This window comes from Telopea speciosissima, unplaced genomic scaffold (genome assembly GCF_018873765.1).
Source record: "Telopea speciosissima isolate NSW1024214 ecotype Mountain lineage unplaced genomic scaffold, Tspe_v1 Tspe_v1.0139, whole genome shotgun sequence".
NCBI lineage: Eukaryota > Viridiplantae > Streptophyta > Magnoliopsida > Proteales > Proteaceae > Telopea > Telopea speciosissima.
Genome location: NW_025317475.1, coordinates 61,098 through 87,542, shown reverse-complemented (window position 1 = coordinate 87,542; position 26,445 = coordinate 61,098). Strand labels below are relative to the sequence as shown.

General features: G+C 40.4%; 1 protein-coding gene across 1 annotated transcript in view; it reads right to left on the bottom strand.

Moving 5' to 3' along the window:
* Positions 1-6: 6 nt before the first annotated feature.
* Positions 7-26,445, bottom strand: part of LOC122647752 (actin-related protein 8-like) — a 68,978-nt gene continuing 42,539 nt past the window's right edge. The window contains exons 3-7 of the mRNA XM_043841080.1: positions 15,400-15,481; positions 14,822-14,964; positions 9,492-9,640; positions 493-626; positions 7-277 (exon numbers count right to left, since the gene is read on the bottom strand). Of these exons, the coding sequence (XP_043697015.1) occupies positions 138-277; positions 493-626; positions 9,492-9,640; positions 14,822-14,964; positions 15,400-15,481 (648 nt within the window). The 3' untranslated portion in view covers positions 7-137. The remainder of the gene's footprint in view (positions 278-492; positions 627-9,491; positions 9,641-14,821; positions 14,965-15,399; positions 15,482-26,445) is intronic.

The following is a 26,445-nucleotide window of genomic DNA, read 5'->3' as shown; positions in this document are numbered from 1 at the left end:
GAACACAGGTCTTACTTTGCTCTAGTAAATATAGGTCTTTTCAGTTCCAAACCCAGGTCTTTGGTACAACCCCCACAAGCTTTACCAATTTAGCAAGATGGCATCATCAATACATATTTCTCTGCATATTTGATTATTTAGGAAGCACAGCAGCTTACATTGCTGATAAGCTTCGCCCCGAACCATGCAGAGTCAATACCATAAGGGGGCGGAATAACTCTGATTCCATTGGATATGGCCACAGGACAAATTTTACGCAGCTCCTTCTCCAACCTCTCTGAAACAAAAAAGTCAAAAAATGTAAAGGGATCTTGTGGAACTTAAGAACATTCAACAGCACTTCCCACCCGAAACACCAATTCATTTGCACTATTGAAGTGTCATAGTATTTAAAATTTATTGGTTCCTATTTCATCAATCCAACTCATACCACTGTTGCCAAAAAGATAAATAGTTGATAAACACAATAAATTAGAGATTCTTAATACAGACCTGGCAGTCCTGGTAAACATGCAGTCCCCCCAGCCAAGACTACAGTCTTGAACCATCCATCATCACCCATTACTGCTGCAGCTTGACAGTGGTCCATGCAGAGAGCTACTGCCTGATGCAAGCCCATTGCATGTCTGTACCTCATGGCAGAAGATATCTTGTAAATCAGCACTCTCAAAACACAATAACTTCAAGAAAAGTGGGTATAGGTGTAAAGCTGTGTCAATGCATACAAGATGCACATGCAGAGTTTTAACCCATTGTCAAAGAGCTCAAACATCTAGAACTTCGTGCCAAAAGCAAGTAACAGGACATCCCCCCCCCCCCTTCCAAAAAAAGAGAGGAATAAATCTGTTATTTGTATAGAAAACCAAAAGGGAAAAATGTGAAAATCAAAGCAACAAATGGCAGAGAGATTAATTTACATGGTTCAGAAAGGTAGATTACATTCCCAGGGCATGATTTGTTGCATTCTTCATTCTTCAATATGAAAAAGTAGAAAACGTAGAAGCACTGCTCAGGTTTAGATCCCAAACCCAAGCCCTGAATCCTCGCACACCCCTCTCCCTCAGGGTGTCTCAAACCCACAAAGAACAAAGAATGTTTCAATCCCCACTCATAACAACCATTTATATCCCTCCAAGACGAAAATCAACTTGGTTATAAGAAACCCCAAACCTATGCACAACCGTTGGATTAGAACATCATCCAACAGCTGGGATCAAAGACATCTTTCAACACTTTATGATATAGTTTGTGTTGAAGTTATTATGTTCATTAAAAAGAAGACCAAAAGGGGGGAGAGGAGAGATGGACAATCTCTAATAACACTTGGAGTCATCATCATATTTAGAGGTTGGTAAAAAAAGCCAAAGTACCCTTTAGATGGTGTGCAGAAATTCTACAATGAAAAAGTGTAAATGATACAGCCAACAACTTGATAAAAAAACATGGTTGAAGTAATAAAAATTTAAAACTCACTGCAGATAGATGTCTTAGACAACCCACCAAGGGAAGCATGTAGCTAAGGTGTTGGTGCCCAGAAGGGTTCCACATGTTCAACAACTTACCCTCTATATCACTATGTAGACATAGTTAATAACATCTTACACTAAGAAAAAAAGGGAGCCCTTTTTTCCCATAATTTTACTTTGAACAAATTGAAATTTCAAGAGCCACTTTGAAGGAGAAATGTTGATAAACTGAAGGGGCTATAGGGCTGACATCACATGAACAACACTTTACATGCATCCAGTCCAGAGAGAACTCAGAATTAGCCACATCATTCCTCCAAAGGGCCAGAAAACATACACTCCCTAGAGAACAACCCAAGATGGATGTCTAGAACACATTATTGGATTAACACAGTGTCAATGCCTTGCACCATGCAGTTTAAATTTACACTATGATCTTCTTCAAATCCATGTCTATCTTGTTATATGACCATCACATTAAGTTAGAGTAATGTCTAAATTCCCCACATGAATTATTTGTTTCTAGTCAATTGCTTCTAAGGCTTAGAATCTAAGCAAAAGTCTGAATGCGTGAGGCCCAAGCATAAGTTAGCATAGTGGCCCACCAAAGTATACAACCTTCTGGGTTAAAATAGAAATGTATAGTTTCATAGTCAGGATATCTGGAGATTTTTTTGATTAAGGAATCAGTTGACATCTTCGTACCAGAATTTGGAATATAAGAAGAAAAACATATTGATTTTTTCATGATAATGTTGATGATTGAGAGGAATGATGATACTGCCGGTATGAAAGCCCTATTCTATTTATAATAAGTGACATGTAGTTACAAGTACAACAATGCCCCTATGGACAGATTTACCCTTATACCCATATTACAACACTCCCCCTCAAGTTGGTGCATAGATGTCACACATGCCCAACTTGCATACAATAGGATGAAACAACTTACTACTTAACCCTTTTGTAAAAACATCTGCTAACTGATCTCCAGATTTTACAAAAGGACTACAAATCAGTCTTTGATCTAACTTTTCTTTGATGAAATGACGATCAATCTCCACATGCTTGGTGCGATCGTGCTGGACTGGATTGTGAGCAATACTAATCGCAGACTTGTTGTCACAATAAAGCATCATAAGAAGGGAAACAGGAAGGTCCAGATCTTTCAAGAGACCTTGAAGCCACATCAACTCACACATGCCATGAGACATGACAAGAAATTCAGCTTCAGCACTGGACCGAGCAACAATTGTCTATTTCTTTCTCCTCCAAGTAACCAAGTTGCCTCCCACAAAAGTGCCATAACCGGTGGTAGATCATTGATCATCTAGAGAGATGGCCTATGGTAAAGGCCTTAACTCGTAAGTAGCCATGAGAAGAGAGGAGGATTCCATTTCCTGGTGCAAACTTCAAGTAGCACACGATCCGAAACACAGCTTCTAAGTGTGAGGAGTAAGGATCATGCATATATTGGCTTACCAGGCTAACATCAAAGCCAATGTCAGGATGAGTGTGGGATAGGTAAATCAGATTTCCAACCAATCGCTGATGCTTTCCTTTATCCACTGGATCACCAGTCTTACTAGTGAGATAAACATTCGCTTCAAGAGGAGTATCTGAAGGCCTACAACCTAGCATCCCTGTCTCCAAGGTTTAAAGTATCGGTATCGTTTCGGAGATACGTATCGAACAATACAGATATGCATAGAAATGGTCAAGATACACATGAAAATACACTTTCGGAACAAAAAACAATATAAATAAGCAATATATATAATAAGTGTCATGCATAAACACTAAAATGGTGAATAATGTATAACCAAACAAGTGTATTAAATTGAAATTGTTATAAAGATGAGGTTTCTTACATGTTGTAATCGTCTATAGCCATAAAGAGTATTGGATGATGCGAAGGATGATGTTGTAGCACTCCTTGATTTGTTTTTTAGTTTAAAAGTGTGAAAAACCAAGATTAAATGCAAGATTTTAGACTCTTGGTTCAAAGTTTTCCTTCATTTTTTCGTTAGATTAGGAGTTGTGTCGAGTCAGTGAGTGAAAACGGCTTTTTTTATGGAATGTATCGATGGTATCGGTACGTATCAGTATGTATTGGTATGTATCGGTAATGTATCGGTATGTATCGAGCCATATCGGCCGATGCGTATTAAACCACCCACAGAACCCTTTACTGGACGTATCGATGGTATTGATATGTATCGGTCGTATCGTATCGTATCGTATCGGTCGATACATTTCGATACAATTCGAGACAGTTCATTTAAAAAAAAGGAGATGTATCGGTATGTATCGTATCGATATCGACGTATCGGTCCATATCGTATCGTATCGGTCAATACTTTAAACCATGCTTGTCTCAGATAGAAGGTCAAGGGTATACTTCCATTGAGATGGAAAGATATCCTTGGTAGAGTGGGCAACCTCAATACCAAGAAAGTAACACAACTTACCTAAGTCTTTGATCTCAAACTCTTGACCAAGGTAAGTCTTTAGGTGAGAAATTTCCTCTGTGTCACTCCCAGTGACAACAATGTCATCAACGTATACAATGAGGATAGCAATCTTGGAACCAGTGTTTAATGAACAGGGTGTGATCATCATTGCTTTGAGAGTAACCTACAGACATCATAGCTTTGTAAAATCTCCCAAACCAGGCACGAGGAGACTGCTTTAACCCATACAGAGCCCTCTTGAGCTTGCAAACTTTTTCCTTGGTTTTCTGACATGAGAAACCGGGAGGAATTTTCATATACACTTCTTTCAGTTCACCATGAAGAAATACATTCTTGACGTCAAGTTGTTGTAAATCCCATCCTAGATTCACAACACAAGAAAGAATCACACGGATGGTATTTATTTTTGCAACTGGTGCGAACGTTTCCTGATAATCTAGACCATAAGTCTAGGTAAATCCTCTTGCAGCCATCCTAGCCTTGTATCGGTCCACCATCCCATCCATATTTTTCTTTACGCTGAAAACCCATTTGCAATTCACTGTCCTTTTCTGTGGTGGAAGAGAGACCAGTACCCAAGTACCATTCTTTTTTAGGTCTTGCATTTCTTTAATCGTGGTTGCCTTCCACTTCAGTTCTGTGATAGCGTCCTGCCAATTTTGGGGAATAGAAATAGATGACAAGGAAGATACAAAGGAGAAAGAAAGTTGTACGAAACCACCTTAGCAATATGGTGTTGAGTACAAGATCTTGTTCCCTTTCGAATACCAATGGGTAAGTCAAGAGATGGGCCAGAAATTATAGGAGAATTAGAGTGAGTATTACCTGACTGAGAGTTAAGACTTGGATCAAGAGATGACGACTGGCTAGGTGGTGGTGCAAGTGTCACAGGTGCCACTAGAGTGGTGTTTATTTGCTACTCACGATGACGACGGACATAAATCATGGACAGCTAGATGTGAACAAGAGAAGACTCCCCCTGGACTGAAGGAATTGGAGAAGTAGAGTTGAAACCAAGAATAGGAACGGCAGGAGGCATATCTTCACCAAACAAAGAAGTATCACCCCCCATGGAAGAGGTAGCGAAGAGTAGGAGGTAGCAGACTCATGGAACACAACATCCATAGAAACAAACACCTAACAAGAAGGGGGTGATAAAAATTGTAGCCCTTCAGGTAGCAAAGTATCCAATGAATACACACTTAAAGTCCCCGATGATGGAACTTGCCATGAAGATGGTGATTTTGGACAAAACAGGCACATCCGAAGACTTTAGGTGGGATAAGAAAGGTGGAAGAACCCTAGAGAACCGCAATAGGAGCCTTGAAGTCAAGGACGAGTCGGCATCCGATTGATGAGATAAGCAGCAGTGAGAACAGCTTCACTCCAATACTAAGGTGGAACATTCATTTCAAACATAAGAGCATGGACCACCTCCAACAGATGCATACTTTTGCGTTCAACCACACCATTTTGAGTCTGTGTATCAACGTAACTGGTCTGATGGATAATCCCCCAAAGAGCAAGATAAATCTGAAAGGAACCCTCAAGATATTCCTACCATTATCACTACAGAGAATTTTTATGGTAGAGTTAAATTGGGTACGGACCATGGTGTGAAAAGGTTGAAAACAATAAAACATTTCACTCTTTTGATGCATCAAATAAATCCAGGTAACCCACGTATGACAATCAATAAAAGTCACAAACCAACGATAACTAGTAATAGAAGAACAATGGGTAAGGCCCCACACATTAGAGTGAATTAACATAAAAGGGGAGGAATTTCTATTATTTAAACTGGAATAAGTTGCACGAGTTTACTTGGCCAAAACACAAGCATCGCAAAAGAAATCCTTGGGATTACAGTATTGAAATAAACTAGGAAACATTTTAACTAAAGCGCCAACAGGGGGATGGTTAAATGCCTATGCCATAGAAGAAATGTCATCGTCGAGCAAATAAAGATCAGTGAGAAGGGAAAAAGTTACTTTACAATTCAAATCAGTGGTCAGACAGCTGATAGAAAGAAGGTTAGTAGAAAAATCTGGATTATGATGAACAAATGCTAAGGATAAAGAGGGAGAACAAGTGATAAAATCCTTTTTAGAAACATTGGAGAGGGAACCATCAGCTACTCTAACCTTGTTTTTACCAAAACAAGGAGAATACCGAAAAAAGAGACTAGAGGAGCCAATCATATGATCAGTGGCACCGGAGTAAATAATCCAAAGACGAGAGACAACTGATACACAATGACCACCAAAAGAAATACCTGAGTAGGCAAGGTGGGAGTTAAAGGAAACCAGAGTAAATGAAGAGGCGTACGGAGCAGTGGAAGGCTCCAAGCAAGTTATCAAACGCCTAAGCATAACAAGCTCATCTTGGGAAAGAGAGGAACTGATACTATCATGAGCCGGTTCAGAAGCCTTTGTATGTTGTGCAGCCTGGGAGGATTGACCACGGCCGGCCTAGTGAGGAGGAGGAGGTAGGTTGACCGTGTAGCTTCCAACAGAAGTTTTGGTATGACGTTCCTTGCCACAATAGTCACACCTGATTGGCTCCCTATCAAAGTAGACAAGATCAATAGAATGATCACTAGATCAAGGGGGACCACCTTTAGGCTGAGTGACCCAGAGAGTAAAGCTGATCGGTCTTGAGTAGTATGTTCTAGCATATTATTGCAGCGGCTGTCCTCCAACTGAATCAATGAATAAGACTGCTCCAAGGTACAGAAAGGGTCCCGGCTAAGTACTTGGGCCCGAATTTGACCATAGTCATTATTCAGCCCAACTAGAAATTCATAAACCCAAAACTTATCTTCCTGTTTCTTGAAGGCAATAGCATCAACAGTATAGGTTGCCTGAAAAAGTGTCATGGAAGTCGAGCTCCTGCCACAGACTATGTAACTCATAATAGTATTGAGAGAGAGTCAGGTCCTTCTGCTTGGTTTCATGAAGCTTCTTGTAGATGCTGAATTTTGTCACCCCCCAGCGATGACGACAATCGGACACAAAATGACTGGTAATGTCCCTTGGAACCAGCCCTCCAACATTAAAGAAATACAAAAAAGAGCCCAAAAAACACCTCCGTTCACCCTGTAAGGCATACACCGTATGTGTGGCAGCATTGCAAGCTGGTGCGGCCCCGCTATACGGCATCGTAATAGGCGCGGCCCCACTATGTGGTGCCGTAGACAAAAGCGCAGCCCTGCCATGCGGCGCCGTATGCCCCTGTATGGCCCCGCGCATTCTTTATGGTGCCGCGGAGCCCAATTTTTGCCTATAAAAGGGGGTCCCTCCCCTCATTTGCACATTTCAAGTTTGTGGGAGAGGAGGCACCTCCAGAGCTCCAGTTTTCTGATTTTTCTTAGTTTCCTTGTTCCGAGGCCCTTCCCTAACCCGATTTCGAGCCTTCGAGCCTTGTCCCCTTGTCTGAAACCTGGGTTATCCAAATCCGGCTTCTTCGACCCTTTTCACCCGATTCTCAAGAATCCCCTATGGCGTAGTCATTCTGTCCGAGAATCGGGGATGCACCCCCCAAAACCTCTCGATGCCGTTAATCTGTCCGAGATCCTGAGATCCAACACCAGTAAGCCATTACTCTATCCGATGAAGGACAAAGCCAGTCTTTTGCCTCCACCTGAGTTGGGGGATGTTGTACGTCTTGCATTTTTCATAATTGCATTGGTTTAAAGCGTATAAGTATACATCTCTATCGTTGATCTTTAATTTCGGTACAATGTAGACTTTCAAGTATTCCTCTATAGTGTACACTAACTAGTTAGTATAATATAGTTTAATTTACTTGTATAGTCTGTGCATCATTATTTAGCCATACAAAGTGGATATAAGACATTCATAAATGGAGAATATTCGAAAACCAACATCTAGTAGAAAGACCGGTTTACCCGGGCGAGGTAGGTGCCTAACGCCTTCCCACTCTCGTAACCTAACCACTTACCCCGAATCTCTGACCAGACCAAACGGAATCTAGTAGCCCTTCACAGGGCTACACCAATGGGTCATATGCCCCAATCCTAGGTGGTGACTCCATTTCATTTAATTGCATGACCCCCATCCCCTAATGAATTTTTTACATATATACAAGAAGACGCATTCCTTCTCTCTCACCCGAGGAATAAAATCCAAACCTCCCCTCCGCGTGGCAACACGCCGGAAACGAATCCTCACACTTCTTGTGCAGCTCATAAACCTGGGCATCATTCCCAACCTAAGAGTATATATCCTGAGCAGCTTTCTAAATCTTGGTTGCAGTATCCAATAAGAGATAACCTCGGGCAATCTGAGGTTTCATAAAGTTGATGAGAAAGGCCATTACCAAGGAGTTATCTGACCTCAACTTCTTCTGTGAAGCATCGGCCATAGTAGGCTTTGAAGTTTCACCCGCCCAATACCCTGCATAGCCACGTGAATCAATGGAGAGGTAACAGGAGCGAGACCACATCAAATAATTGCTCCCATCCAATCGAACAAAAGTAACAGGGAATGAAGGAAAATCATCATGAGTCCCACGACTTGATCCTTCAATTCCAGTGGATGCAGTAGAGTCAGCCAACATAGTTATCACTTAGGTTGATGAGAAAGAGGTTTATCGAAGGAGAGATGAGACCTTGAAGAGATCAACGATCAAAACAAAGGACTAAAAAAAGATCGAAAGAGGTTCAAAATCCAGAAAAAAAAATAGATCAATGCCTCAAAACCCTGAAAAAATCGATCTCAAAACCCTGAAGAAAATCGATTTAGGCATATGGGTCTCTCAGATCATTATTCAAGGGAGATCTGAGAGCCCAATAGGTAAGGGGAAGACCCTCGGTGGCCTAGGATAGACCTGCCGAGAGTAGTAGACAAGAGAGAGAGGGGGTTTGAGAGAAATCGGAGAAGAGAAGGTGAGAGGCTGAGGGTGAAACCAAGGGAGGAGAGAGATGAGAGAGTCGGCAGCGGTTAGGGCTGGGATCCTGAGGTGGATGTCAGCACTGTTACCATGTTGATATTTGAGAGGAATGATGATACTTCCGGTAGGATAGCCCTATTCTATTTATAATAAGTGACATATAGGTACAAATACAGTAATGCCCCTATGGACAGATTTACCCTTATACCCATATTACACCCAATATTACAACAGATTACAAGCTTCAAATTGAGTTTCCAGTGCAAGGAGTTTTTGTCTTTATGAGTAAAAAAGTTTATCGGATGGGTTTGAGTCAGTAAATATATTTCCCTGCCATGATCAGACAGATTTTATCCTCTGTATGCATGAGTGATTTTGTTTGTCTCTTTGTACTTTTCTCTAAATAAACTTTGGCAGGCAGGTAAGGGGGGACAACCCTGGGCTGAGCCCATTCCAACAAGTATCAACACTTGATAAGAAAGCGATAGAAGCAGCTTCTCTTCTTGGTTATTGTTAGAAAAATGATATACAAATGGAATAGGTTGAGCGGCTCTGAAGTCAAAACCAAAAAACAAGTTGGACAGCAATTTAAAAAAAACAAAAACAGTAACCAGAATGTTAGAGAAAGATGCCTTACATTCCACCCATAAGTGGTTGGAATAATATCTCTCCGGTTTGAAAGCGCTCCTTTGAGAGGGTAAACCAACCTTCTCCAGAAACTTCGAATGAGGCCTCTGTATCTTTAGATAGCTCGGCTTCATAATCAGCAGCAACATAGCAGAGGTTCTGCAAGCCCATGCAACTACTATCAGGCAGTATAAATAAGAAAAAGTTTTGTACAAAATGATGAAAACTGAATATGGACATATGGAAAGGCAGAAAAACACACACACGGAGATGTGAGACAGAAAAGCAAAGTCACCATTTTAGTAGGAAGAAGGGGTTGCTGGAGGAAAAAACAGAGAGAATTTCAATATACCTGAAGTGTTTCTTTTAGAATTCAAAGGTTGTCTGCAACAAGCATTGTTTTGCATCCTCAATAACATTGTTTGCATCACATATATTTGACATTTAGTGCTCTACAGGTAAACTTCTTTATGATTCATTCTTAAACAAGATGATATCTGCTACAAGCAAGTGCAAATGAGTAGCTGCACATACTTTTATTAAAAAGTCAAATCAATTGTTATCTACATCCCTTAGCATCCTCATCAACCACAAAACCCAGGTCATTAAGCGATAGACATGGGTGTATTAGTTCGATTGAGGGGAATGATTGAATGTCACTGACAGCCCTACTACTTTATTTATAATAAGTGAATAATAGGTACAAGTACAGGAATGCCCTTATGGACAGATTTACCCTTATACCCATATTACAACATATTAACACTCATCATACCGTTAACAAATATAGCCCAAAAGTTCACTGAATTACTTGTTTCCTACCGCACCTATAAGAACTGGAATTCCTGGAATCACTGCACACTCGAAAAATGGAGCCCTCAACCATAAAAGGCTCCATTGCCTTAAGGCATCTTTGGAATCCATTGACACCCGCAGCTTAAAAAAACATGTTCAACAGCTACCCCTACACCCCTCAAAACACCTTACAATTCATGAACTAAAATAAATTCATCCAAGTTCTTAAATATGCATCCTGATCCTGTTAGAGTTCATAGAGTAAGCGTATTATGGGAACTTTGTTAAATGAGCTTGCTCTTTACCTTCCTAGGTATCCTTAAGTTAGTATGGGGGTATTTATATAAGGGCATTTATGTAATCTTACATACACTTTATAAGTGAGTAAATATAGGGGAGAGAAATCGATTCTCTCCACAAGCGTTCTTACGTAACTCTCTTCTTCTTTCTCTCCTCTCCTCTTATTTCCTTTTGTTCACTTTTGTCACATTAAACTTGGTATCAAAGCTTGTTTGAGCGTCAACCAACAGCCTTCCTCTTCCGTTGTGTATCTTGTCTTCACCACCCTAGAATAATAGAGGCCTCTCCTCCAACAGAGGCTGCACCATGTAAGAAGTTATTCAAGCTGTTCACCCATCAACTAGAGGACATTTGATGGAAGTTTTTGTGAATTGTTTGCTTGCTGAAATTGTTGTGTGAGTCATGCTTGTCAATAAACAACTCCCTCGTCAAAAAAGTATAAAACTTGTTATTTAATTGTTTCCCTATCTCATCACGTCTGCCTGGTATAAGCAAATAATGCTCTAATTTTCTTTTCATGATTCTGTTAGGATCCTATCTTTATGACGCCCAAGTCTCTTGTTCGACAAATATTGCGGTCCATAACATGAAGTGAATTGAGTGGAAGTGCGGAAAGAGAGGGATTCGACCCTCTATAAACAAAATCCTACATAGCAGTTCCAATGCTACGCCTTGAACCACTCGACCAAGAATTTTCAGGAACCGTTGGAACATTTCGTTTCTGAGCAGAAGAACCGTTTTCAAGTAGTCTTAGATGGCCGGGTCCCAGGTAATATTCGGGTTTTAAAAAAAAAATGTAGTCTTAGATGGATTATGTACTAATCAATATTCGATTGTTTGGTCCGAGGTTATCAACAAAGAAGATTTATCTAAATCACTTATCTTTTTGTCTAAGTCACTTCCCTTTTTCTTTGTGAGTTTCGGGAATATCCTCATTCATAGGTCCAAGATTCACGTCTACGAATTGAAATGTCTGAATGATCAACTTTGCAATCAGTTGTTAGAATCAATAGGTCTTCAAATCTTTCATTTGAATAAATTGAACCCTTCTTATTGGATGATCATGATACTTCACAAAAATCGAAATTCTTAATCAAAGGAGGAACAATATCACCATTTTTGTTCAATACGATACAAAAGTGGATGATTGACTCATTCCATACTACAAATGAAAGGATTTCCGCCATCCCACCCAATGAATCATTAGGATTCGTTTTCAATAGAATTTTTGCAGTCACAGGTTTCGTTGAGAAAGAGCCGCTAAATTAAGTTATCATTTAGGTGAAGGAAGTATGACCACGCAACAAAACCACTCATTCCCGGCAATGCAAGAGAAGCCATTGAGAAGCTATTGAACATCGCAAAATTTTTTGGCATTGGAATAGCTATTCCTCCCATTTCGTCGAGATAAAACAAGACGTATTCACACAATGTTGAAGGTCAGTGGACCAATGGAAGCCTCGGCTGGTGGTTCGAGAAGTGTTAACCCCATTCTGATTGCTCTTGAAAATCAAAACACCCAGATATCCATTGTGAAGTTGGGCAAGACCAACTATCTAGATTGGGCTCACTTTGTGAATCTATCCTTGCGAAGTTCTGGGAAGTTATGTTACATCACTAGTAACATTAAGGCCCCCCATTCTAGTGATCCGGCATATTAGAAATGGAAGACGGAGAACTCTACTGTTATGACCTGGTTATTTGTCTATCAAACCTGAGATTGGTAAGAGTTTTATACAGGAGAAATCTAAGGATATTTGGGATAATGTCTCTAAGACCTTTGACCGAGTGGGTGACTCGGCTAAGAGCTATCAACTTTTCTAGATGTTTATAACAATGAAATAAGGGGACAATACTATCTCTAAGTACTATAACATTGTTGTTAGTCTCTGGGAGGAGAATGACCACCATAGGTCTCCAATTGTCAAATCCTGATGATGAGACTAAGGTCCATAAAATATTTGAGAAAGAGCGTGTCTTGATTCTCCTTGGTGGACTGAACCCGGAATATGAACCAATCCAAGTGTAAGTCTTGGGCATATCACCCCTTCTGCCTCTCGATGAAATGTGTAGCTATTTGCAAAGCAAAGTGAAGAAACCAGAAAAGTGAACATGGAAACTGTACTAATATTAGCAAGCTGCCATTAGCATAGCCCATAACCTGATGCAACATGATCTTTCAAAACTTGTTGAAGTTGATCGATACTTCATCATAGAAAAGACTAACTCCGGCTACATTTGCACCCTCTTTGTGAAAACAAGAAATCACCTAGCTGATGTGTTCACCAAAGGAATCAACTCTCTGCAGTTTCATACCTTCTTGAGCAGGTTGGGTATGTAAGACATTTATTCTCCGGCTTGAGGGGGAGCGTTAGAGTTCATATTGTAGGGGTAGAATGAGAAATAGAATGTGAAATAAGCACATATATGTATTGGGTGTCAGTAAAGGGCACCTATGTAATTTTACTTTTATTTTTACTTAATGTGAATGAATATAGGTGAGAAGCATTGATTAATGGTTCTCATCTTTTCCTGTGGAACCTTTTCTCCTTCCTCTCTCCATATTCTTCTCCCTTCTCTTCTTTCTTATTTCTCCCTTTCTTCTTGACCTCCATTGTTGTTGTACCACATTACAAATACGAACTTGTGGGCCATCTCTAATCAATGCAGGGAAGTATCAGAGATTAGTGCGGAAGTTGATCTTTCTCTAATTCACCCTGACATTGCTTATGTTGTTGGGGTACTGAGTCAGTTTATGCATGCTCCCAAGAGTGGGCATTTGGACGTTGTGTATTGTATCTTCATGTATTTAAAGTCCAGCCTAAGAAAAGGGCTGTTGTATACCAAGCACAACCATTTGAACATGGAAGGCTACACTGATGTTAACTAGGCAGGATCTATTTCTGACAGAAGGTCTACATCAGGATATTGTACAGTTGTAGGTGGTAAACTGGTTACATGGAGAAGCAAAAAACAGTCTGTTGGCTAGATCAAGTGCAGAGGCAGAATTTAGAGTGATGGCTAATGGAGTCCGTGAACTTCTATGGTTAAAGAGATTGGTTCAAGAATTGGGGTTTGATACTGAGGGATCTATGCGGTTGTACTGTGAAAACAAGGCTGCCATAAGTATAGCTCACATCTTGTTCAACACGACCGTACAAAGCACATTTAGGTTGATTGGCATTTCATCAAAGAAACTCTAGTTACATCTGCACTCTTTTCATGAGGTCAGGCAACTACGGTGGCCGACATCTTCACCAAAGGGAATAAATCTCTCCAGTTCAGTACAAGCTGGGCATATATGACATTTATTCTCCAGCTTAGGGGGAGTGTTAGAGTTCATAGAGTAAAAGTATTATGGGAACTTTGTTAAATGAGCTTGTACTTTTACCTTCCTAGGTATCCATATGTTAGTATGGGGTTATTGATATAAGGGCATTGATGTAATCTTACATATGTTTTATAAGTAATATAGGGGAGAGAAAAAGATTCTCACCCAAAGCATTCTTGTGTAACTTTCCTTCTTCCTCTTCGTCATACTCTTTCTTTCTCTCCTCTCATCCTACTTCCTTTTGTTCATTTTTGTCACTTTGAACTAACCGTGTCTTTGTTTCAGTAAGTGATGCATCAAAATTAAGGCTTATACACCAGATTCACCTTTTCCACAGCCAATTTCAAGTTCTTCACAGAAGTAAAAAACTGAACCTGTATCCCCAACCTCTCAAAAAATCCCTCTTTGCAACACTGTCCTCCACTGCTACCTTCCACGGGTCAAATCTGGGAACAGTACGAGAATACGTTTAATAATAGTGCTAGATGGAAGGAATAGGTTCTTGAATATACGCCTATTCTATCCAACAATGTTTTAAACTGAACAGCAGAACACATGCTGTTTTATTTGTGAAACCATGCCTTTCCCTTGAAGTCCCTCTGCTGCCACTCAACCTCTTGCTCCCAAGTTGGAAAGAAAGTATCTGCACACCTTTGACTAGTAATAAAGAGTGCCTGAAGGCTATCAGAGGTTGAAATGATCTAACATATCAAATCCTTTAGCCTTTTCAGGCATTTAAATTGTCTGACAGTACTCCCACATTTTCTAGGTTTAACCGTTTAACTGAACAAAAGTTTGGGCCCTACTTAACTAGTGTGACTGGTATACTCATAGGAATGACATTTTAAGAATCCTTTCAACAATATAGGTAAAAGAAAGCCTTAAGCCTATGATACAATGAGATGTAAAGTTACCTCTTTTAATGTGCGGACAGTGAATAATGACTCATAATTCATGTTCTGCTGTTGCATCAGCTCCTTAAGGAACCCTGTAAGTTTTAGCGCTCCCTGTCCCACAACTTTTACACCCACTTCACGCATCACCTTACCTCTTAAAACTGTAAAGCACCGTAATAAATATCTGCAACTGAATTATCAAGAAATTTTGACAGAAAGGCTCTGAGCCAACTATATAGTCAACTGAGTATAACAATAATATAATAAGATCAAGATCCCGATGAAAAGAAAGATGAGTTTCACGAAGACATGGAAGAAAAGCCATAATGCGTGTGTATGTGTGTGCATGAGAGAGAAAGAGAGAGAGAGAGACAGAGAATGCCAGGATTGACAGGCAGTCCCCAGATGCTAGAAAAGGCAAAGAGGAAATTACAGAATATCCAGTACAATATCCTGATGAAGCCTTCTGGGGGTTGAAATTAAGAGAATTGCAACTAATTTGATGAATCTTGAGCCCACAATTTTAAATATGCTGCAACAAAATCTAATACCAATATCCAAAAATAAAGAGAACATAAATTATCAAGATAACTTACTTGGAACAACAGATGTGGCATGGAAACCAATATTTACAACAATGCCTGATGTTCGTCTTGCAGCATATAGAGTTAGACTTGCCTACATTTTTACAGTACATATTGATTTAGTTTTGACATATTGCATAAGGTAATTTTGATATGAGGAGAATGAACCAACAATCCAGAGAACTCTTACATTTCACAACATGTCTAGTACTCTTACTTGGACATATTGACACTTTGGGAAAGATATCTTACACAAATAAATGTGAATTCATAAAGACAATCTTTTGGACCATTGGCCTTATGATGTAAAAAGCATAGCCTTGGTAGAATACTGTTAACAGATTTAGAACTAGAGTATAATGCTTGGCTAATCAATGACTGATCCCAAGCTTTGTATTTATAATATTCAACCAAAAAATTACATGGACAGAATTGTCCCTAACATAACCGACTCTAATATAGTGTAAATACAAAGCATAATAAAAGACTAAAAGACCAGAATACCCCCCACGGTATTCTGTCCCATACAATCCAACACTCCCCCTCAAGTTGGTGCATATATGTCACACATGCCCAACTTGACTAAAATAGGATGGAACACTTTGCTACTCAACCCCTTAGTGAACACATCGGCTAACTGATCAGCAGACTTCACAAAGGGAACACAGATGAGGCCAGCTTCAAGCTTCTCCTTGATGAAATGTCAGTCAACCTCCACATGCTTAGTACGATCATGCTAGACAGGGTTATGAGCAATGCTAATACCAACCCTATTATCACAATACAACATCATGGGAAGATGGACAGCAACACCAATATCTTTGTAACAATCCTCTAAGCCATAACAGTTCCCAGATTCCTTGTACCATGACACGAAACTCTGTTTCAGCACTAGATCTTGCCACAACATTCTGCTTCTTGCTACGCCAGGTGACAAGATTCCTACTCACAAAAGAGCAATATCCAGAGATGGACTTTATGTCAGTAGAGCCAGCCCAATCAGCATCAGTGTAAGTTTCAACCTTTAGATGACCATTGGGAGATAAAAGGATTCATTTTCCTGGAGCATACTTCAAATATCGTAGGATGCAAAGGACTGCCTCCATATGAGAGGAATAAGGATCATACATAAACTAGCTTACCAAACTCACGACAATAGCTATGTCTGGCCGTGTATGAGAGAGGTAGATTAGTTTTTCTACCAATCATTGATAGCGACCTTTGTCAACTGGTTCACCTTCTTTCTCCTTGAGTCATGTAGTAGCTTCCATGGGAGTGTCTGAAGGATGACACCCAAACAGCCCAGTCTCAGATAATAGATCTAGGATATATTTTCTTTGAGAAAGAAAGATACCCTTTGAAAACCGAGCAACCTCTATCCCTAGAAAATATTTAAGAGTTCCCAGATCTTTTAGTTCATACTCACGGCCAAGGAAGTACTTCAATTTGTTGATCTCATCACCATCATTTCCGGTCACCACTATATCGTCAACATAGACTATGAGAATGGTTACCTTATCACCAACTCATTTGATGAACAAGGTATGATCAACATTGCTTTGCTTGTATCCCACAGAAACCATAGCCTTATGAAACCTGCCGAACCAAGCTCTAGTTGACTGCTTCAACCCATAAAGAGCACGCTTCAATTTACAGACCTTACCCCTGGTCTTGTCATCAGAAAAGCCTGGTGGGATGTCCATATATACTTCTTCCTCTAGCTCTCCATGGAGGAAGGCATTCTTCACATCTAGCTGTTGAAGATCCCATCCAAGATTTACAGCACAAGATAATAATACTCTTATAATATTGAGTTTCGTCACTGATGCGAAGGTCTCCTGATAGTCAATCCCGTATGTCTGAGTAAAGCCCTTTGCAACCAGACGTGCGTTATATCGATCCACTATCCCATCTACCTTCTGTTTGACCACAAACACCCATTTACATCCCACTAGTTTTTTCCCTGGAGGAAGAGCCACAAGATCCCATGTATTATTTTTTTTCAAAGTTCTCATTTCTTCCAGCATTGCCGCTTTCCACTTTCCATCTGTAGATGCTTCCTACCAAATTTTAGGAATGGAAACAGAAGAAAGAGAGGACATAAATGCACAAAAAAATGGGGAAAGAGAACTATAAGAAACAAAACAAGATATGGGATGCTGAGTGCAAGTCCTAGTATCTTTGCAATGAGCAATAGGTAGGTCGGAAAAAGAAGTCTTACCAGGAGAAGTAGGGTCTGGATCCAGAGTCGGCAACTGGATAGGTATTAGTGCTACAGTGGATTGAAGCTGCCCTTTTTTGGAACATCCTCTTTGATAGGTTATGATGTTGGAGTTGTCAATTCTCTTCTGAAATTCAACAATGGTTCTCTGGACTAGAGTCAGCTCCCCCTGAGTAGGAACTTCACCATCACTATTTTCCATGATCTCCCCTTGTATAGGATTCCCTTCGGCTAATGAAGGTGAAGGGGCAGCAGCCAGGGGAGCAGGATTTGTGTGAGGAACAGGGGAAGGGGAAGCAGCAGCATATTCGGTAAGAGAAGGGGAAATCTCAAGAGGAGGGATGTCAAGAGAAGGAAACACATCTTCACTAGAACTCTCCCCGTGAAGAGGTGGTGAAGAATAATAGGAAAGGCTTTCATGAAAAATGACATCCATACTCACCAGATGACGCCGGGTAGGTGATGGTAACACTTATAACCTTTCTGGGTTAGAGAATAACAAAAAAAAATACACCGTAACCTACAGGGTTCAAGTTTGCCAGGGGACTTTGTATCCCAAGCAAAACATACATAGCCAAACACTTTAGGTGAAACCACAAAGGAAGAGTTCCCAAGTAAAACCTCAGCTAGACTACGGGAGGCAAGAACCCGAGTAGGCAACCGATTAATGAGATAGGTTGCAGTGAGAACAGAATCCCCCAATATGGGGAAGGAACATGTCGAGCAAACATCAATGCTCTGGCCACTTCTAATAAGTGGCAGTTCTTCCTTTCAGCCACACCGTTTTGGGTTGGGGTATCAACATAACTAGTCTGGTGAATAATACCATGGTCAAGAAGGTATTTTTGGAAGTGACCTTCCTTATACTCTGTTCCATTGTCACTTCTCAAAATTTTGAGAGTGGCCTAGAATTGAGTTTGAACCATCTTATGAAAATGCTGAAAACATGAAAAAACCTTATTTTTTTTGTGCATAAGATATACCCATGTGTTTCTAAAGTGACAGTCAATAAACGAAACAAACCAACGATGACCTAAAATAGAAGTTTTATGACTAGGACCCCAAACATCAGAATGAACCATATGAAAAACAGAAGAACTTCTTTTATTTGAAATAGAATAAGTTGAACGAGTCTGTTTGGCCAGAACACAAGCCTCACAAAAAATTCATCCTTATTACATCCTTTTACTAAAGTAGGAAACAAATGAGATAAAGTTCCTAATGGAGGGTGACCTAATCTAGAGTGCCTTTGGTAAAGTTCCGAAGAGACCAAAGAGTTCTGGTGGAGTGGAGAAGGTAATGTTGGTGGAGAAGGACGGCCATCATCAAACAAGTATAATCCACCGTGCACCTTACCACATCCAATCGTCTTCCCTGTCATCAGATCCTGAAAAACACGGTGGGATGGAAAAAAATGTTACTTTGCAATTTAGATCACGAGTAAGACTACTAATGGAAAGAAGGTTAGTAGTAAAATTAGGAATGTGTAAGGCAGAAGATAAAGGGAGGAAGTGCAATTGATGGATCCTTTTCTAGAGATGGAAGAAAGAGAACCATCAGCCACCCTGACTTTATCCTTCCCTTAAGTGGGAGAATAACGATGAAAAAGGCTAGAGGAACCAGTCATGTGATCAGTGGCTCTAGAGTCTATGATTCAAGGATGGGAGACTACTGAAGCACAGTGGCCACTAAATGAGATACCTGACCGGGCAAAATTTGAACCTAAAGGAGCAGAGGAATTGGCAGTAGCTGATGTAGTAGAAGCGGCAGCAACAGAAGACTTCAGCATACGTAGGAATGCCTGTAGATCACACTGGGATAGACCAATATCAGTAGCAGGGGCCGTGGGAACAGTTTTAGTGTGATGAGCCTTGGTTTTTTTATTTTTTCTTTGCAACATGTTTTGCCTCAAAGTCAGTTGGTTTCCCATGAAGATTCCAACATTTCTCTTTAGTGTGGTAGGGCTTGTCACAATGCTCACAGGTAACAATGCCTTTAGTAGAATCATCAAAAGAAAGATTCCCAACAGTTGCAGGAGTAGCCATGGCAGCAGTCTGGAGGGTTAATCTGTCAGTAATAGGAGGGCGCAGCATAGCAGCCCTACCGTTTTCTTCAGAGGAGACCAAAGCATAGGACTGTTCAAGTGTGGGAAAAGGAGACTAGCCCAACACTTGGACACGAATCTGGTCATTCTCCACATTCAATCCAGCCAGAAAATCATAAACCCATATCTTGTCCACATGCTTCTTATATGCATCAATCAATAGCTGTAGTGGGGTGGAAATCAGAAAAATGGTCCAATTGTTGCTAGAGGCTGTGCAGGGTAGCATAATATTTGGAGACAGATAATTCCCCTTGAGTAGTGTGAGTGACCTTCTTCCGGAGTTCATAAACTTAGACATCATTGCCAAGCTATTCGTATGTTTCCTTGCAGGCAGACCATACCTCATAAGCTGTATCAAGGAGCAGAAATCTACTTGCAAGGTTTGGTTGCATTGAACCAATTAAATAAGACATGAGTACACCATTATTGGAGATCCACCTATCTTGAAGAGGACCAGGTTCAGTTGGCATAACAGTGGTACCATTAATATGACTAGTAAGCCCACGGCCAGCAATGGCAAAGAATGTAGAACGAGACCATATCATGTGAAATCCACTGTAAATTTAAACTCTGGAACTTGTGTGATTTCAAGCTCCAGTTCAGTGTCTATGGTTGCTTCGATGCTATAGGCTGCATCAGTAGAAGATGCAGATCAACTCCTCGACTCACCTATGGAGGATTCCAGGGAGTCATCACAGCTTGCTATTCTTGAGTCTGAGAGTCCTGCCAGCTCCCAGCACCAGAGTTACTTGTGTCTGATAGGCTGTTTCGAGCGTATGCGGAACCTCTCCATGTCTCTTGGTTTTGAGTTACTGTGTGGGATTGACTTGTAACTCAATTTCACTCTTATATATATATATATATATGACAGCTTTATCACTAGATTCCTTTATTACTGCCTTATTCTTTAATATTTAAATTGCTTCCGCTGCGTTTAAATTCTGTATTGTGATAATGATTGTAAATAGGGTACTGCACTTGCGATCCTGGTGTGTGACATATCAGGTAATTGAAGCCATCCAGTTTAATAGGGTTAGGAGGAAAATTATGATATTCAGTCCTACCATGCCCATCAGCAGCAGAAGTTCCAGTAGAGATGTCGGAGTCACCCATAAGTGCAGCAGAGATAAACCCACATTGCAGAGAAGGGCTGCTATGATGAGAAACCCAGTAAATACTCCACAAGGAGGTCCAGAAAGTGAGGAAGAGACCTCTTTAAAGATGATAATATATGTCTCCAAAAAACAGCAGCAACAGACAGGCCAATCCCCTGATCGATTTTTTCAGGGTTTTAAGAAAACCCTGATTTGGGTGAGATCGATGTAGGGGAGAATGCTTCAAAAAAATCGATGGATGAGGCTGAAATTTGGCTCGAGTGTGATTTTATGAGTGCTTGATCACTCTTCCAAAAATCAGCACCAACAGAAATCAACAACTCCAAGATCGATATTTTTCAGGTTTTGGGAAAAACCTAAGAGGAGGAAAAATCGATCTTTGAGGAGGTCTTCAACACGGCTGGAGATAGAAGCTTGTCCAAAAATCTACTGCAGTTCTTGATCTTCAGAAAGGTGAATTGATTCTTGTAATTGAGATTAAATCAATCCAAAAAAAAAAAATTTAAAGCTTCAAATATCGCAGATAGGGTGCAAGTTCCTATCGATCAGAGATTTCTTGTATCATCGAATTAGGTGATGGAGGGCAGCAACTGGATCTATTGATCACCTCATCAGTGCTGCCCTATTGTAAGAATAAAGAACAAAAGGGGAAAAGAGAGGAGAGAAAAGGGAGATCGAGAAAGAGAAGAGAAGGGGAAGGAGAAACTGAGAATGGAAGAAAGGAGAGACCCTAATTCGAAACCTGCTCTGATACCATGTTAACAGATTAAGAACTAGAGTATAATGCTTGGATGATCAATGACTGATCCCAAGGTTTGTATTTATAATATTCAACCAAAAAATTACATGGACAGAACTGTCCCTAACATAACCGACTCTAATATAGAGTAAATACAAAACATAATAAAAGACTAAAAGACTAGAATACCCCCCACGGTATTCTGTCCCATACAATCCAACAAATACTATGATTACTACCATCAACTAAGTTGATCATCATCATTGCCACTATTATGCTCATCACATGCACAAAGAAAATTTTGGTATATTTATTTTCCAGAGTAAAAAATTGGTGCACACACCATCAATAATTTTTTTTTTATTAAATTATTATATGTGCATAATACATGTAACACATGTTTTATATGGTTAAAGTAATACAGAAACTGAAACCCTAACCCCAAGTTTGAATTAGGGATTTCATTCTACTGTTGATTGGACAGAAAAAACATCAAATAACTATAGTAGGGTAACAGGATAGGACTCTCAAATAGGAATAATCCCAGGAAAATTAAAACAGAAAAGGAATGTGGGAACTCAAAATATAGCAGAAACAGAATCACGGTATTCAAAGAGAAATTGTAGAAACTTAAAAGGGAAAAGTCCAATGGGGCTGATTCTCAAACCGTATGGTCTTTGGTTACATTTGATCCAACAAAACCAGGAAGATTGACTTTTAATGAGAGAGTGAGAGACTCTCAAACCTGCAAGAGAAAAAGGAATGCGAGAGAAAGACGTGAGATAGAAAGAAAGGGAAGTTACGTGAATAGGTAAATTAGACCACCACGCCTCCTATTTATTCAATTGATTCATAAATAAAGAGGGCATAAATGCCCTTGAACACAAGTCATTACATAGAGAGAAACCCTAATTCCACAAAAGTACAAAACTGCCCCTTGTATAACAGCATCTCCAAAAATTTGGGAATCTTGTTCAGTATTTCCCCTACTAATAACATTAACAGATTTCTCAGTCCGTCAATCTACAGGAAGGTACAACTTGAACTGTTCTGGTTCTGATCAGAATTTCTGATATCTGATACAACTGATAAAACAGTAATGATATACCCCTGGGAAGGAGTTGAAGGAGGAAACAGTTGTCAATCCACTCAGTATCTAAGTCCTAGGAAAACCTGATGGATTCAATCTAACATCATCATAGATTTCAGAATCTTACCCACAACAGGATTGTAGAGGTACACAACCAGAAGGCTAAGGTCTGTGATACTCCCCCAAACCAATGTTCAGATCAATCCCAAATTACTATTATAACTAGGTCTCCTCATGTCCTTTAACTCCACTGTGGAATTCCTTGAATACTGGCTTGATCAATGTGAGCATAGCTTAGCCTTTATTTATAATTTGAAATCATATGACAAAAATAAAACTAAGCAATGTGGGACTAAAACCCACATACAAGAATACCCCCACGGACAGATTTATCCCTGGACCCATATTACAACACTCCCCCTCAAGTTGGTGCATACATATCAAACATGCCCAACTTGCTAACAATAGGAAAAAACAATTTTTTACTGATTCCTTTGGTAGGGATATCAGCCAATTGTTCACTAGACTAAATAAATGGAATACAAATAATTCCTTGTTCGAGCTTCTCTTTGATGAAGTGCCGGTCAATCTCAACATGTTTGGTCCGATCATGTTGGACAGGGTTGTGAACAATGCTGATTGTTGACTTGCTGTCACAATAGAGTCGCATAGAAAGATCAACACTCATCCCCAAATCTTGAAGAAGCCCTTTGAGCCAAAGAAGCTCACAAATACCCTGTGCCATAGCTTGGAATTCAACTTCAGCACTAGATCGAGCCGCAACAGCTTGTTTTTTGCTTCTCCAAGTAGTTAGGTTACCTCCAACAAATGTGCAATATCCAGATGTGGACTTCCTATCATCAGGACTGCCAGCCCAATCTGCATCAGTGTACGCTTCTATCCGGAGATGGCTGTGTGGAGAGAACAATACTCCTTTCCCCGGAGTTGACTTGAGGTAACGGAGAATTCTGTATGCTGCTTCCAAGTGAGAAGAGTGAGGATCATGCATGTATTGGCTGACAAGGCTTACAGCAAATGTGATGTCTGGCCGGGTATGTGAGAGGTAAATCAATCGACCCACTAACCTCTGATAGCTGCCTTTGTCCACTGGCTCACCTTCCTTACTCTTCAAATGTGTGTTGTGCTCCAGAGGGGTACCTGCTGGTTTACACCCAAGCATCCCTATTTCTTTCAATAAATCCAAGGTATATTTCCTTTGAGAGAGAAATATGCCCTTAGCTGAATAGGCAACCTCAATCCCTAGGAAGTACCTCAATTTGCCCAAATCTTTGACCTCAAACTCCATGCCCAAATAAGCTTTCAGCTTCTGAATCTCATGTGCATCACTGCCTATAATTACTATGTCATCAGCATAGACAATCAAAAAGGCAACTTGCTGTCCCACTCTCTTAACAAACTATGTGTGGTCTGCATTACTTTGCTTATACCCATATGCGTTCATAGCCTTGTGGAATCGGCCAAACCAAGCCCTTGGGGACTGCTTCAGACCATACAGGGCCTTCTTTAACTTGCACACTTTCCCTTGAGTCTCTAAAGAGGTAAAACCCGGGAGTACCTCCATGTAGACATCTTCTTCCAAGTCTCCATATAGGAAGGCATTCTTCACATCGAGTTGTTGGAGTTCTCATCCTTGATTTACAGCACAAGAAATGATGACCCGTACAATATTCATCTTCGCTACAGGAGCAAAAGTCTCTTGATAATCGATTCCTTGGGTTTGAGTGAACCCTTTGGCGACCAATCTCGCCTTGTATCTCTCCACAGAACCATCAGCCTATTAGAGTTGATAGTAAATATGTATCAGGGGTAGTTCAGGAACTAGACTTCTAACTAGTTCCCTTATTATGTATTTTTAACTTTTTATGTCTTTTTACTTTTTACCTCCCTAGGGAGGTGATTGTAATACTTTTAGTAATTCTATTTGAGCAATATAGGTGTGTTGGAGAAGTCTCTCTAATACACACAACTTTCAACCGTAACTCTCTCTTCTTCCCTCTCTTGTCTCCTTCTCTAACATCTACCTTCCTTCTCCATTGTTTCCCTAATCTGAAACTCAACTCAGCCTTGTGCTTCCCAACAAAGACCCATTTACAACCAACAGGCCTCTTCCCATGTGGAGAACTTACCAAATCCCAGGTTTGATTTTTTGCAAGGGCAAGCATTTCTTCATTCATTACCTCCTTCCATTTTGGTTCGGCTATTGCTTCCTGCCAAGTGTTAGGTCTAGAGACAGAGGACAAAGAGGATATGAAAGCATGAAAGGCAGGAGTTAGCAAGTTGTAGGACACAAAGTTTGAGATAGGATGCTGAGTGCAACTTCTTTTTTGTTTGCGAACAGCAATGGGTAAATTAAGACTAGGATCAAAAGGGGGCTTACTCGAAGTATGACTAGGAGCAAGATTTGGAGTAGAAAATGATGCCGATTATGTAGGTGGTGCAGCAGTGGTGGTTTCTTTCTCTTAGTACCGAGGACCATCTGTAGGAAAATCAGTTCCCCGAGTGTATTTCTGGTTCACAAGTCTCTCCCCCTGCACCTGTTGCTCAATCTGTCCCACTTCTTGTTCTTGACTTGTAACTCCATCCTTTAGTTCAATAAAAATATCTTCAATGGTTGGTATCTCAACATCTAAAGGAGCAATCAGCGGGACCTCTTCATTACTTTGAGTCTCCCCCTGCAGAGGTACCGGCGGTGGAAAGTAAGCCTCCGACTCCCGAAAGACAACATCCATAGTGACCAACACCTTTCTAGTAGGAGGATGGTAGCATTTATAGCCCTTCTGAGTCGGTGAGTAACCAAGAAAAATGCACCGTAATCCTCTAGGATCAAGTTTACCATGGACGTGGTGATTTCGTGCAAACACAACACAGCCAAACACTCTTGGGGTCACCATAAAGGTGGATTTGCCAACCAACATATCCAAGGGACAGCGGCCACCCAAGACACAAGATGGAAGTCGATTGATGAGGTAAGTAGCTGTAAGCAAGGCATCACCCCAGAAACGAGGAGGGACAGACATGGTGAACATAAGGGAACGAGCTACCTCCAGTAGATGTTTGTTCTAGTGTTCCGCCACTCCATTTTGAGCGGGAGTATCAACACAAGAAGTCTGGTGCATGATCCCATGGCTGTCCAAATAGGAACGGAATGCACCATCCATATATTCCTTGCCATTATCTGAGCGAAGAATCTTCACCTTGGCATCAAACTACGTCTGGACCATTTTGTGGAATAACATAAAACAATTGAACACATCACTCTTGTTATGCATCAAATATACCCAAGTCGTCCAGCTAAAACAATCGATAAATGTGACAAACCATCAAAACCCAGAGGTAGAAACACAACGGGCAGGGTCCCAAAACTCAGAATGAATTAAACCAAAAGGACTCAACCTTCTGTTATCTGAAATAGGAACAATACTCCGAGTTTGCTTTGCCAAAGTGCAAGCATCACAAGAAAATTTGTGTTTATTACATTGTTTCACCATACTAGGAAATAAAGCAAATAAAACCCCAATCGGGGGATGGCCCAAACGACGATGCCAATTATTTAACTCAAGCAATGCATAATCAAAAGTAGAAGATGCCGGTTGTGATGTCAATGCTGTCCGGGAACTTTCAAGCACGTACAGACCACCAACCACCTTACCACATGCAATTGTACTGTCCGTTTCCAAATCCTAAAATAAACAATGAGTTGGAAAAAATATTACTTTGCAGTTTAAATCCTTAGTTAGACTACTAATGGACAGCAAGTTAGTAGTAAAC